The 13,264-nt window shown below is 41.2% G+C and overlaps 1 protein-coding gene across 1 annotated transcript; it reads right to left on the reverse strand.

Annotated features, from left to right (window-relative positions):
• Nucleotides 1-2,553: 2,553 nt before the first annotated feature.
• Nucleotides 2,554-10,456, reverse strand: LOC139448480 (bcl-2-related ovarian killer protein homolog B-like). Its single transcript, XM_071230027.1, has 2 exons — nucleotides 9,812-10,456; nucleotides 2,554-2,882 (listed from the first exon to the last, which is right to left on the reverse strand). Exons 1-2 carry the CDS (start codon nucleotides 10,454-10,456, stop codon nucleotides 2,745-2,747), a joined length of 783 nt encoding a protein of 260 aa, XP_071086128.1. The 3' UTR covers nucleotides 2,554-2,744.
• Between the last annotated feature and the right edge of the window lie 2,808 nt (nucleotides 10,457-13,264).

The raw sequence follows: 13,264 nt of genomic DNA on the forward strand, positions 1-13,264 counted from the left end.
CACGCCATGTGTTTGGAATGGGACAGGTATTTGTGAATGCTGTGGTATCCCCACGAGTTTGTCAGCAAGCATGTTATGGTTACAAGATCAGTTTCTAATTTATGTGTTTACAAACAGACATGTTTTCGAACTCAGATCAAGTACGTAAACACAAACCCGCGGAAATAAATTTGTTTGGAATTTTACATTATCATAAAATGTTCCTGAATTCACACCAGCATATATTTGCTTTGTGAAGTGAGTATGTCGATGAAAATGTAGTTTTAATCATCAACGCATCTTCAGATCATTATCTTCTCAGATGTAAATTAGAACATGCAGAGTAGATTACCTGTATCATGTCGATTTTGACTTAGGGCATGTATATACAATCTATTTTCTGTTAATTTGATTGGCTTAGAAGGAAAAAACAATTTCTGTTCATAAGTTCACGAATCCAATAATGTTGCCCGACCCGTGAAGAATCTGGGGTAGAACAGGTCTTCAGCAACCCATACTTGCCGTAAAAGGTGACTATACTTGTCGTAAGAAGCGACTAACGGGATCGGGTGGTCAGGCTCACTGACTTGGTTGATACATGTCATCGATCCCAAGTGTGTGGATCGATGCTCATGATGTCAATCACTGGATTGTCTGGTCCAGACTCGATTATTTTACAGACCGCCGTCATATAGCTGGAATATTGCTGAGTGCGGCGTTTAACAACAAACAAACAAGCAAAACAATAATGTTGCCCTGCCTACAGTCGAGCTACTTTTGTTGTCAAGCTTCCTCGCTCATTCTCTTCCTCACATGGCAAGCCACAAGATTCGTGACAATTAAGAAAACAAATTACATGTAGGTTATATTGTTCTCCTCTAGTTGACGGTTAAAGCTGGCTCGAACTGACCAACTGCTGACAGCTCCTCGTCCTGTGGGTGCCCCTCGCGCCCCACCCTCCAGGCAGTTCCATTTCCTCTGTCGATCCACGGGGCCTGCTGGTAACTGATGGATGCGATGTGAATGTCTTTCTCATTATGCTAGGTTTACTTTCTCTTGTGGGGATATGTTTCTGTTTCTGTAAATAGAGTGATCTGCACATCACCGTGTTGACGTTTGCGTTGGGGAATCCCCGCATATTAAAATGCCATAATGATAATAATGAGTCAATTTATGATGCGCCAGATTCCATTCACCAAGGTGGGATGGCGCTACATACGTTGTCGTAGGTTATTCCACAGCTTCAGCGAGGGGAGTTGGATGCACATGCATGCTTATAATAATGATGCACCGATCATTTATTTGTGAGAGGCAACAAAACGGATCGGGCGGTGACTTGGGTGATGGTATATCATCGAATCTCATTTACTCGGATGGGTGTTTATAATAACAACCACTGGATCTGATCCAGACTCGAAAGCCAGTTAATATCGTTTTCTCATGACATGTTTCAATCCTGACTGGGTAAGAAGGGAGGAGTTTACAATTAGTTTGCATGTTCAAAATCAATGTAAGTAAACGTTGATACAATACGGTAAAATACGGTTATAATGAACTCAAAGGGACTACTAATTTTAGTTCGTTATAACCGTAATTCGTTATAAGCATATATACAGCATAACAACAGCAAACAGTCGGGACTAAAAAGTTAGTTCGTTATATCCGTCGGCTAGTTTACTGTATATTGTACTACGCGGCCGATTCTGACCATGCAGTGTGGAATAATCCCGTTTTACCCAAGAAGTGTTAGATAGCTTTACATGCTGGATATCCTGAAAGAATGTTGTGAAATAACTGTTTGTTGTTTTGTTGTTTCTTGTTTAACGCTGCATTCGGAAATATTCCAGATTTGTGACGCCCGACTGTATACAATCGAGTCTGGACCAGACAATCTAATGATTGGCATCATGAGTAACAAAGAAAACAAACTGTACATACAATATTGCGCTGAATACACCCCAGTGTTACTATGAAACCTGTTCAGGGACAGTGCTGCTCAACAAGTATTCACCATACTCGTTAAGCATCGGAACATAAGAGAAGGGCCCATCTTTCTCCACCGCAACATATTGGTTGCGTTTTGAATATCAAGCAACGCCAGCTAGCATAGCACGAAGCTATTGGTCATTAATTAGGACATACGTTTATACTCTGTCATGGCAATTTGGAAATAAAAAACTCGGTCTTCAACAAATATCCAGGGTCTCACAGCAGAAGAAACCAGAAATTGTCTTCGCACATTATACTCATGGGGAATCGAACCCCGCACCCACGCACGCACACACACAAACACGGAAAATATGGTTCCCGTGCTATGATATTTTCATTATAAGGGTTTTCAGAAGCAGATACTGGTCGAGTACAGCTGGTCACCGAGGTAGCAAATGGCACCGTCAACCGGCCATTTCGTTTAGTCTTTCATAAGGACATTGTCCAATATCATTACCAAGTTTGAAATGTCTCTTTAGACCATTCTGAATGACAGTCAATGTCCACGAAAATTAACTAATTTGAACCCGGTATACCTCTCCTGGGGATGGTGAATCGGGTAGACGATGTCAATGAACTGGTGAATTCTCTTACGCACAATCATGCTCTATTCCTCCGGTAACTTGACATGGAAAGACACCTGATTACGTCGGACATGACTCCTATAAACACTCAACCTGTCTGTCTGCAGTCAGTGATTTCGGCTTACATTCTGGCATAGTACATTCCGCAACACGTTAGCCGTTCTCATTCAAACAAGGGGCGTTGTCCGGCTGTCACCTGAGCTCTACGATGCAGGACATGGTGACTGTGACGACGCCGACGACGGCCCCGACGACGGCCCCGATGATGCCGATGAGTAAGGTGGGGCTAATGACATCCTTGTTCTCCTTGAAGGCGTTGTCGAGGCCCTTCTGGAAAGGAAACGTAGCATGGAATATTTTTTGTTGATAATGTGTTTTTTTTATAATATCCAACGCTAAATGAAATGAGTAACATATTTGTTTACCGCCAAACCCATCGTTCGTGTTCACCAGGCCACCACCCAATGGTTTGTTCAAATCGTGTGTCGGCTGCACGGATGGCCCAGTCGTCTTAGGTACCGCACTTCCCTGTGTAAAGTTGCGTCCTTTGAGAACGCTAGAAACGTATGAATGTGGGTTGGAATCCCGGTTCGACCCGATTATATTACTAGGTTTGTCAGCGACATACTCGTGATGGTGGGTTTCCTCGAAGTGGTAAACCTCTGAGAGTTTGGGCAAATCCCTCAGATCAAGCTGACACGCCCTGATATAACTGGAATACAGTTAAAGGCGGCGTTAAACTCAACTCACTCAGATTTTGTCGTTACTCTATTATTTTTGGTTCCACGTGGTATATCAGCGTTATTGCTGACCTCGTCGTAAATCAGAGTTTACACTCTTTCCCAATGCAACAATAAAAGAAGCAAAAATGAGTTATGCAATGATGCATAAGCCTTCAGCAGTATATTCTTAAAGACTATTACGTCATATACATACACACAATGAACTTCTGATTGATCGAATTTATTCATCATGGAGCCATAGCCCCAGGAAATACTTAATTAAAGAACGTGAACAACCTATCACACATTTTGGCGTACGTAATATATCGGTACAAATATTCGGATTGCAGTTGATTTACAGCACGTTTGCTCCCGACAGGGCTCTGTTCCACAAAGCTATTGTACAAGACGATCGTAACACCCATTCTTCAACATAGACGTGGCATTTAGATCGCTCAGATATTAACCACAAGGCTCACGCGACTGACAAGTATTTGGATTGCAAGGTGTTTGATTGACGTGTGTCTCGCGGTGACTGTCACCTGACACAGAAGCGGTGTGTTTACACGACCTGTCAATCACTCACACACTATCGATGTCTATTTTACTACAAATCAAGTGCTTGATTCCCCGAACAGTATATATATATATATATATATATATATATATATATATATATATACATCAGATGCAATTTAAAGCACATCTGGACATGCACAACTATACAGTATGATTGAACACATTCACTGTGTCTTTGGTATAGCTTTAGATGCAAGACATATGTAAAATCAAAAACATATTTCTGAGGGATTCTTTGACGACGAACTTGAAATCATACGCGCATTCTTATTGGTTTGGCGTATTTTCGCAAATAACATTCATCGATAAGGGGACGAGTCTTCTTGCAGGTTACGGAAAGGGGCGAGTGGTGACGAATGTCCTCTCTCTTAATTGCCCGGCGTCGTCACCGTTCGGCAAACTCCGGCGGTCTCCATTGTCTTTACGTTCCTTGTTAATTAGTGACCCGTAAATTTTATTCTCTTGCGGTTTAATGGCACCCTTTTATCATGTATTGATTTGATATATGTTTGCTACCTTACTCATTAATGGTGCCGTTGGGTAGCTTATGTTAAGCGCTTTATTTTGGTACTTACATCTTTATTGATTTAGTAGTAAGTTGGCAATTCGGGTTTTCCCTATATCAGATGACACACTTTTCCTATGGCATCCCCGGGCTGACGAGGGCAGGTTGTTCTCTACGAGGTCCGCGCACTACTACTTTTTGTACTGAGTGGCCATTCGACACTCAGGTTTCGTTCGTAAGTAATAATGGGGGCAATTCAATGCTGATACTGACTTTCTCTGGTTGTATTGAGCTAAACGTATTGGCTACGTATTTTCATACTCCGTTTTTCGAAAAATCCGTGGACAACTAACTTTCGCGCGATTATCGAGTTTCGGTTAAATACCTATTTACGATAGGGAGTCAAGTTACTCTTTTGTTCAAGTACCTTTTAAATGATTGTGAGTCTAGATATTCCGTAGGTCAAGTACCCTTTTTTCGGAAGATCAGGACTTCAATGCCTCCAATGTGACTGAGTTTTGAGTGAGTGAGTGAGTTGGGTTAAACGCCGTTTTTGACAGTATTCCAGTTATATGGCAGCGTGTAAGCTTAATGTGGGAGGAAAGCCCGAAGTGATGCAAATCTCAGACGTTTACCACTTCGGTGAAATCCAAGAGCACGGGTATGGTGACAAACTAAGAAACATAATCGGAGCGAACCGGGATTCGAACCCACAATCATAGGTTTCTGGCGTGCCGAAGGGACGGAACTCTGCACAGCGAATCGCGGCGCATCAGGCGACTGGGTCACCCGTGCCCCAGACTGAGTTTTGAGTCTATTAGACTAGTTTCATATTCAGGCATTTCCGTCTATATCATTGTACAAAAGACTTATTTTAGCGATAGGCCCTCTGTGTTTATTTCTCCATTTTTAACCCATTCAAGTTTATTCACTTATTAGAGTGTTCAGTTTTTTTAACTCTCAAGCATTCATTGGTCACAACCGACTTGTCAATATCTTGTCAAAGTGTTCATTTAGCTACATTCTTTGTATTACTGTTATACAGTTGCTAAGCTACTCAACTTGTATATTTGTTCTGGTTTGATATTTTTATTGTCATTTATACTAACAACTAGCTGACGAACACGTGAACGTATCACCATGTTTTCATTATTAAATTATTTTTGTTTAATGACACCATGGTCCCTGAAGCACAGCTCCTCCAGGACCACGAATTTTAGTTACTTATAAGCATTTCGACTGAATTTCCTTAACTTCTTTCAGTGGCATTTAGAAGCTGGTGTGATGAAGTAAGACACCGAAACACCGCACTGATTGTAATAAAGAAGTTGTTCATCAATAGAACTCGTCTTACTAAATTTCCTTACTTGCATTTTAAAGACAGAATATATCCACTTCTATGTTTTTAGCATAATCACTGGTTTGCTATTGTTTATTGAGGTCACCGTATCAGTACTTCACGCAGTTGGTCATTTGCCTTCAATTGTTTACTACCATTTTAAAGATGGGCATTATGGTGTTATTCCATTGTTAAGATCAGTTCTACATTCGTATGTGTGAACTTCTACAATGTATTGCTCTGAGGTATTCTTATCAGTTGTTTTGCTGATCGGTACCATTATATATTAATCTACATTTTTAATTGGACATAATAGAGATTAATGTTGACATGAGGACACAGCAGGAAACTATACATGGAACTACGGTTAAAACAAACTCAAAGGTTAATGTTTGTTCGTAATAAGCATATATTCAACATATAGTCGGGACAAAAAAACAATTCGTTATATCTGTCAGTTCGTTATATAAGCGTGTTCGTTATAAACTAAGTTCACTGTACATAATATTCGTCGTGGCTACAGCGCATTTATAAAGCGAATATCTACGGGTCATTGAGCGGGTCATGCTGGAAAACGATTTGCATTTTTCCCATAAAGAGTGATTATCACGCTCGGCCTCATTCACTAATATGTTAAATATACTTGGGCTTACATATATCTTGAACGACATCAAGTCATATCTTGGCGTTCAGTATAAAGTAATACCTTGCGAGAAAAGTGTCAAAATAACAGCACTTGTCGCTATGGGGATCGGACACCTACACGTCTGTGTCACATGAAACGTTAACACTTGACAGTTGGCGAGATAAGTCTGTATGCATATGCTGCTTCACCATGGTTACCAGAGTATCGTGATATTATATAATATATCTGCATGGAGAGAAAAATAAGATAAGAATAGAATGTGTTGTGACATATACACAGACACAGATTGAGGTGTTCTGCCGTTACCCATAAAACTAAAACAAGTATAACGACAGTGTCATGCTTTCCAGTAGTATCAGTTTATGACAATTTGTGACATTTCCGGCTGGTACATGCTAACCAACATTTGTTTGATAGTTTCAAGTAGCACGTTTCTGTGAACTCATCAATATTCCAGCTATGCGACGGTGGTCTCTAAATAACTGGAGGCTGAACGAGACAATCCAGTGATTGACATCATGCGCATCGATCTTCGCAATACGATGACATGAACCAACCATACCAACGAGCCTGAACACCCGATCCCGTTAGTTAGTTGATAGTTGATCTATAATTTTCATATCCATGCATGTTCCAAACCATTTGCGTTCGGTTTTCGTTGTTTCTTTTTCTTCGTTAGGGGGCACGGGTGGCCCAGTCGTCTGAGGCGCCAATATTCGCGGTGCAGAGTTTGCGTCCCTTGGGCACGCCAGAAACCTATGATTGTGGGTTCGAATCCCGGTTCGCCCCGATTATGTTTCTAGGTTTGTCAGCACCATACCCGTGCTCGTGAGTTTCACCGAACTGGTAAACGTCTGAGACCTGCATCAATTCAGGCTTTCCTCCCACATTAAGATGACACGCCGCGATATAACTGAAACAATGTTAAAATCGGCGTTAAACCCAACTCACTCACTAACTCTTTTTCTTCATTACATTTGTTCGTTGTTGTTGTTTAACGTCGCACTCAGCAATACCCCAGCAGTATGGCGGCAGTCTGTTAATATTCTAATCTGTATCAAAGCATCAAGTGATTGACATCAAGCTCATCGATCTACGCAATTCGGATATCATGACATGCATCATATAAGTATGTGAACCTGACAACCCGATTACGTTAGTAAGCTCTTACGACAAGCATGGGTTACTGATGATCAATTCTAACCCAAATCTTCACGGAGTGCTCTTACGTGAGTGAGTACATTGCGTAGCGTTCAAGAGAAGCCATGTTTTATTGACAGTTTTTGTCATTTCCCTAGATCGTGAGTGGAGTTGTGCCACGCCCAACAAAACGAGGACATCGCGTGTACGGTCGACTCATTATCTGTCACCATATGTCACGGCGGGGTTGATTGACGGGCGGGTTTATCAGGCAGATTAAGTCTAGAAATATGAAAGATATGGGTGATCTTTAACTTCTTTTGACAGATTTTCGTTTTACGCCACTTTTAACAATGTTCATATGACGGTTGGGAAACCAGGCAACAATTTCAAATACTGTCAATAATCTGAATTTAACCGGACCTTAGGCGAGGAACCAATGTTTTATTTATTTTTCAACTGATTATATGTTTGTTTGTTGTTTAACGCTGCACTCAGCAATATTCCAGCTAAATGACAGCGGTGCGTAAATAATCGAATCTTGACCTGACATTTCCATGATTGACATCATGAGCATCGATCTACGCAGTTGGGATACGATGACATGCATCAACCAAGTCAGCGAGCCTGCTCACCCGATCCCGTCAGTCGCCTCTCACGATAAGCATGGGTTGCTGAAGACCTATTCTAACCCGGATCTTTAAGGTTCTCAAAGGCGCATAGGGGCGGTGGCCTGATGATAAAAGCTTCGCTCGTCACACTTAAGGCCCATTTCCTACATAGGCACAATGTATAAAGGCCATTTTCTAGTGTTCCCCGTAGTGATATTGCTGGGTTATTGATAACAACGGCGTATAACCAACACACTCACTCACTTACTAATTCACAACGAGGCGTTTAACCTTACTCACTTATATGTAAGGTTGATATGTGAAGGAACACCGGATGTTATAGAAATGGTCTGCGTTTTGCACATCCGTTGATATTCTCCAACCCGGGACTCAGTGACTGCAACCACTGACAACATTAGGACGAAGGTCGATGAAGGACAACTGTCACATTGACAACGCATGTACGGATAACGATTTCATATACGTTAAAAGCAGCTCAAACATGCAGTCATGTCAGACTGCCCAAGTCCAGGCTTTATTCTACATGTATACTGGCTAACTGCTTTGGGCTTTTTGATCGTAATATGCCCAGGAATTAATAGCATTGTCTTCACTGATTGCCCTTCTCTATGTGCAGCCCGCTATCAACGGTCAATAGTACAACGCTTTCATGGCTTCGATTCCACTTGTCTTGGATGAAAAATGATAGTAATACCATTTGCGTCGTGAATACGGATGCGACTTGTTTCAGTTGTTGTCATTGAGCACAATTTTTGCTTTAAGCTGATTGGCTGCTTCGTTTCAGTTGTTCCATTTTTTGCGACTACCTATAAAAACCTGACGTCATATGAACGCATTGTAGCAAAACATTAAGATGACGTCATCCAATGTACATGACCATCCGAGCCCCACTTGAGATAAGGAATCTCTCTCTCTATCTCTCTCTCTCTCTCTCTCTCTCTCTCTCTCTCTCACCACATGCTGCTAAACGCCACAACTAGTCCTTGTAGGATTTCTGCTGGTGAAACATTCATAATTCGTTTTCATTAACCAATAACATGCTAGTTTTTGATATACACAGAACACGCAGGCTTGCGTTGTCCTCGAGGCGGCTGTTAGCTACAAGCTGTAAGCTATATTTAGTAGGCAGTGAACGTATTTACCCTGTCGGGATTATTATGTACAGTCTGTTGCCATGCATATAGCTGACATACCGAGTGTGGCGTTAAACAACAAACAAAACACTGCATGTATTTACGAATTCGATACTGTCACACGAAGTACGAGGTGTCAGTCAACAACTTTGACCTCAAATGCTATCTGTGTCACTCAGTACTGACATGGAACGAAAACAGTCGCTCTAGGCATTTGATATTCTGGCAAATTATAAATATTAATATTATTTTATAATAACCATCTGTAAACAACGTCTTAAATTACCTTAAACAAAGATAAAAACAAATGCTAAAAAAATAAACTGTTTTAAAACGTTTCCACATGCTTTTAGAACACATGGTAATACACATCAGGGACCAAGAAAACATACCTCGGATGTTTCATATAATTGATTACGTATCAAAATCAAGGACTGATCCAAGTCTACATAAACCCCACACCCGTCCGATCTTGTTTCTAAATTGTCTGTCATTATCTAAGAAATCACTGAAAAGAAAGTTATGCATGGCACAAGAATTAAGTTCAGAAAGTTCCGACTTACCCATCCACCTTGTTTTACAAGCCATTCCACGAGGTGCATGACGACGAATCCTCCAACCGTGTCGACTACGTCGTTGACGAAATCAGGGTGTCCTTGTTGAACGCACTCCTCGGCGAATGAACTGCTTATCGCGAACATTGACACAATTTTACCCCAAGTTATGGAATCACGGAACAGAATGTCCAACACGTCGTTCAGAGTTGCTTTCACAATGCTTGTACTGCTCATAGTTCTTCCAATCTTCCTTGAAACGTCCGTATAAACTCGAGGGTACATTTTCTCCAGCACCTGTCCCGCGTTGATATAGCTTTCAGACAGCACTGAATTATAACCCACAAACGTTAATTTCTTTGTCATATCTTTTTCTGACAGTCGGTGATATGTGTAATCCTTGCATATGTGCTTAGCCTGTTCCATCACAGACACGAACGTTGACTGTGGCAGCCGTAGTTCCGAGCTTGTCTCCATTCCAAACGATTCCATAACAAATGACAAAACTTTTTTCACGTAGTTTGTCAAGCAGACGACAATCCACGCAGTTACGTCTGCGCCTGCGCGTGTACTGTCGTCTGCTTTGACAGCTGTCATCACATTCGTCCTCTGTTGCCGGCTGGCGGAAAATCGAGCACGATCGTCGACTGCCATGATAGACACGTCCTGCTTGTATAATCATCTTACGTGTACTTATTCAATCTTACTCGCATAATTCGCATTCAACAATATGATCTATACTGCGTGAACGATAAGATTAGCAGGTCGTAAGTCTAAATACTCCATATCAGCCGCGTACCGTAGGTTGTATTTTCGACCCGAAATATTGAGGTTATCGATAAAGCTACGGACAGTACATTTCACAGATATGGCGTGCCCTGGGATGTGAGTAAACACGTCTGTATTGTTCGATCGTGAGTTACGCATAACGTGCCATGATGTCGCTTCACACAATATTGATCAGAAGCAAAAGCTCATACATAGAAATGAAAATAAAGATATTGATTAGTAATTGAGACATATAAATACTTGTGTATATGTGTAACAGGAACTATGTACAATCAAAACTATCACTCATCTCAGAATATTCGGGAGTATGTCTAATGCTTGATCCTCTCCGGGATTATAACACATTGACTAAAACGTTCAGGGTTCATATAGCGTCACTGCCATAGTGATATTTTTGTTGATAATCCCGGAAATAACATATTATGACAATGTGCTTGCTCTATGTTTGTTTGTTTATTTGGTTTTAGGTGTCGCCGCACTCAGCGATATTCCAGCTATATGATTGCGGTCTGTAAATAATCAACTCTGGACCAGACAATCCAGTGTTTCATATCGAGCATAGATCTACTCAGTTGGGATATGATGAAAAGCACCAACACGCATGGTTTGCTGAAGATCATGCCCAACGCTCTCTCAGTAAACCTGTATGTTGTGGCAACGTATTTCGATGTTTGATGATTTCCAGATGATTCAATCTTAACTGTATTTTATTAAACTGCACTTTGATGGTGGCTTAAATGAAACAAACAAGAATGGTTATTTGATGGTGATGTATTTGATACGGGTATCAAAGTTGTGTTTTGAATTGAACCTTAAGTCCTCAGCGTTTCGGGGTCCTTTTTCAGCCGAGTATCTTTGTGATAAAGTTTGAAATATTCCGGTCAAATCTAATTGTCAAGGGAATACTTCCTTTTGCCCGACATTTTAATATTATAATATTTAAAATTTGATCATAAGTCGTTAGATTGTACCACTTGGTGAGCATTAAACTAGGCTCCTACAACCAGTAGGCAGGGTGGTGACATCATATGGCAAGCAAAGATACTATAATTTTTCATGATCCCATGTTGGGAACAGTTCAATTCTTTTTCTCAGTACGTTTTGATTCCCGTGAAAATTCGGGGTAGAATATGTCTTCAGCAACCCATGCTTGCCTTAAAAGACGACAATTCTTGTCGTAAGAGGCGATCAGGGATGGTCAGGCTTGCTGACCTGGTTGCTGTGTGTCATCGTGTCATCCCAATTGCGTGGATCGATGCTCATGCTATCAATCACTGGATTGTCTGGTTCAGAGTCGATTATTTACAGACCGCCGTCATATATCTGGAATATTTCTAAGTGTGACGTTAAACATTTAATATGCAAACAATCATTACGTTTTGAGACACATCCTGCTATTTACAAATTATCGTTTGACGCTACTGTGTATAAAACTAAAATGGACAAAACCCCTACCGTATTCATAAGAAATCTGCCAAAAACAGAGTCGATTGTACAATTCCTATTATATCACGAACATGCGTTAGCGAATAACTATGATGATACCTGTAGTTCGCGAAATAGTTTTGCCTCTCCTTCACCATCGGTGGCACCCGTCACAAACACATGCAAAGGCAAGTCAATTGTTCACCTGGAAAAAACATTGCATCGGACATCATTTCTGTCACTGATGCGTCAAAATGTCCTCCTCATGTCTACCACAAACTCTTTTGACGGCCTCCGTTGTCTAGTGGTAGGGCGTCCGCCCCGAGAGCGGAAGGTCCGGGGTTTGATCCCCGATCGCGTCATACCAAAAGACGTTAAAAGATGGTACTTGTTGTTACCCTGTCTGGCGCTCGGCATTAATGCGCTAAAACAAGGACTGGTCGGCTCCGAGTCAGTATACTTTGTCTGAGTGGGGTATTCATGTTAAACTGGGGCATAGTATCTCAGTGTGCTAGCACTATAAATCGGCATCAGTCCTGACTAGTACAAGCAGCCACACACACACACACACACGTGCATGCACGACGCTATATAAGTGTAATAATCTTGGACGCGACGTTAAACCCCATTTCACCTCACCACACCTCACCTCACAAACTCTTTGAAAGCTTTACTGAAGTCTTGCTTGTTGTAATCTTGATCAAACAACTTCTGAGCAAGAGTTGTATGATGCTCTTTAAATCTTGGTAGAAACATAATCATTTGTACCATAAACATTATTGTGATATGTTGACATCAAAGGCTGAAGCTGCAGAAGATGTGTGCCAAGACCTGTTATATTATCGACTAGTCCCGTGTCTAAACTGACAGTGACACTCAACAGCAAACTACAAATTTACCTTTGTATCTTTTGGACACATCTTTGTAACCACCTTTCAATGACCGGCCAACTGATACTGACACTTGTAATCGCAATAGGTTCATTGACAACTTTGGAAATCTCTGCCGTCACGTTTATCGTGTTGGTCATATTGACGTCCTGTACCTGAATGTCATTGTGAGTGACTCACTGAGGTAGTTCTTAACAGAGCTGAAGGCCATTCTACCCCGGATCTTCACGGGTCAAACCACAGTAGCATAGTTAAATGGGTCTCCTTTGCCATAACAATATCATGAAAGTGCGACGATGTATTTATGGTTGATGACCTGTCACATCAATGCTTGACAAAATATGACATATACGCTGAT

This window comes from Haliotis cracherodii, unplaced genomic scaffold (genome assembly GCF_022045235.1).
Source record: "Haliotis cracherodii isolate W230 unplaced genomic scaffold, xgHalCrac1.p SCAF_7, whole genome shotgun sequence".
Taxonomy (NCBI): Eukaryota; Metazoa; Mollusca; class Gastropoda; order Lepetellida; family Haliotidae; genus Haliotis; species Haliotis cracherodii.

Excerpts from the sequence above, each read along its gene's own strand:
- LOC139448480 (XM_071230027.1), bottom strand. The coding sequence starts at position 10,456 with ATGGCAGTCGACGATCGTGCTCGATTTTCCGCCAGCCGGCAACAGAGG. Across the intron at positions 2,883-9,811 it reads TTGTAAAACAAGGTGGATGG|AAGGGCCTCGACAACGCCTT; the intron begins GTAAGTCGGAAC and ends TTTCCTTTCCAG.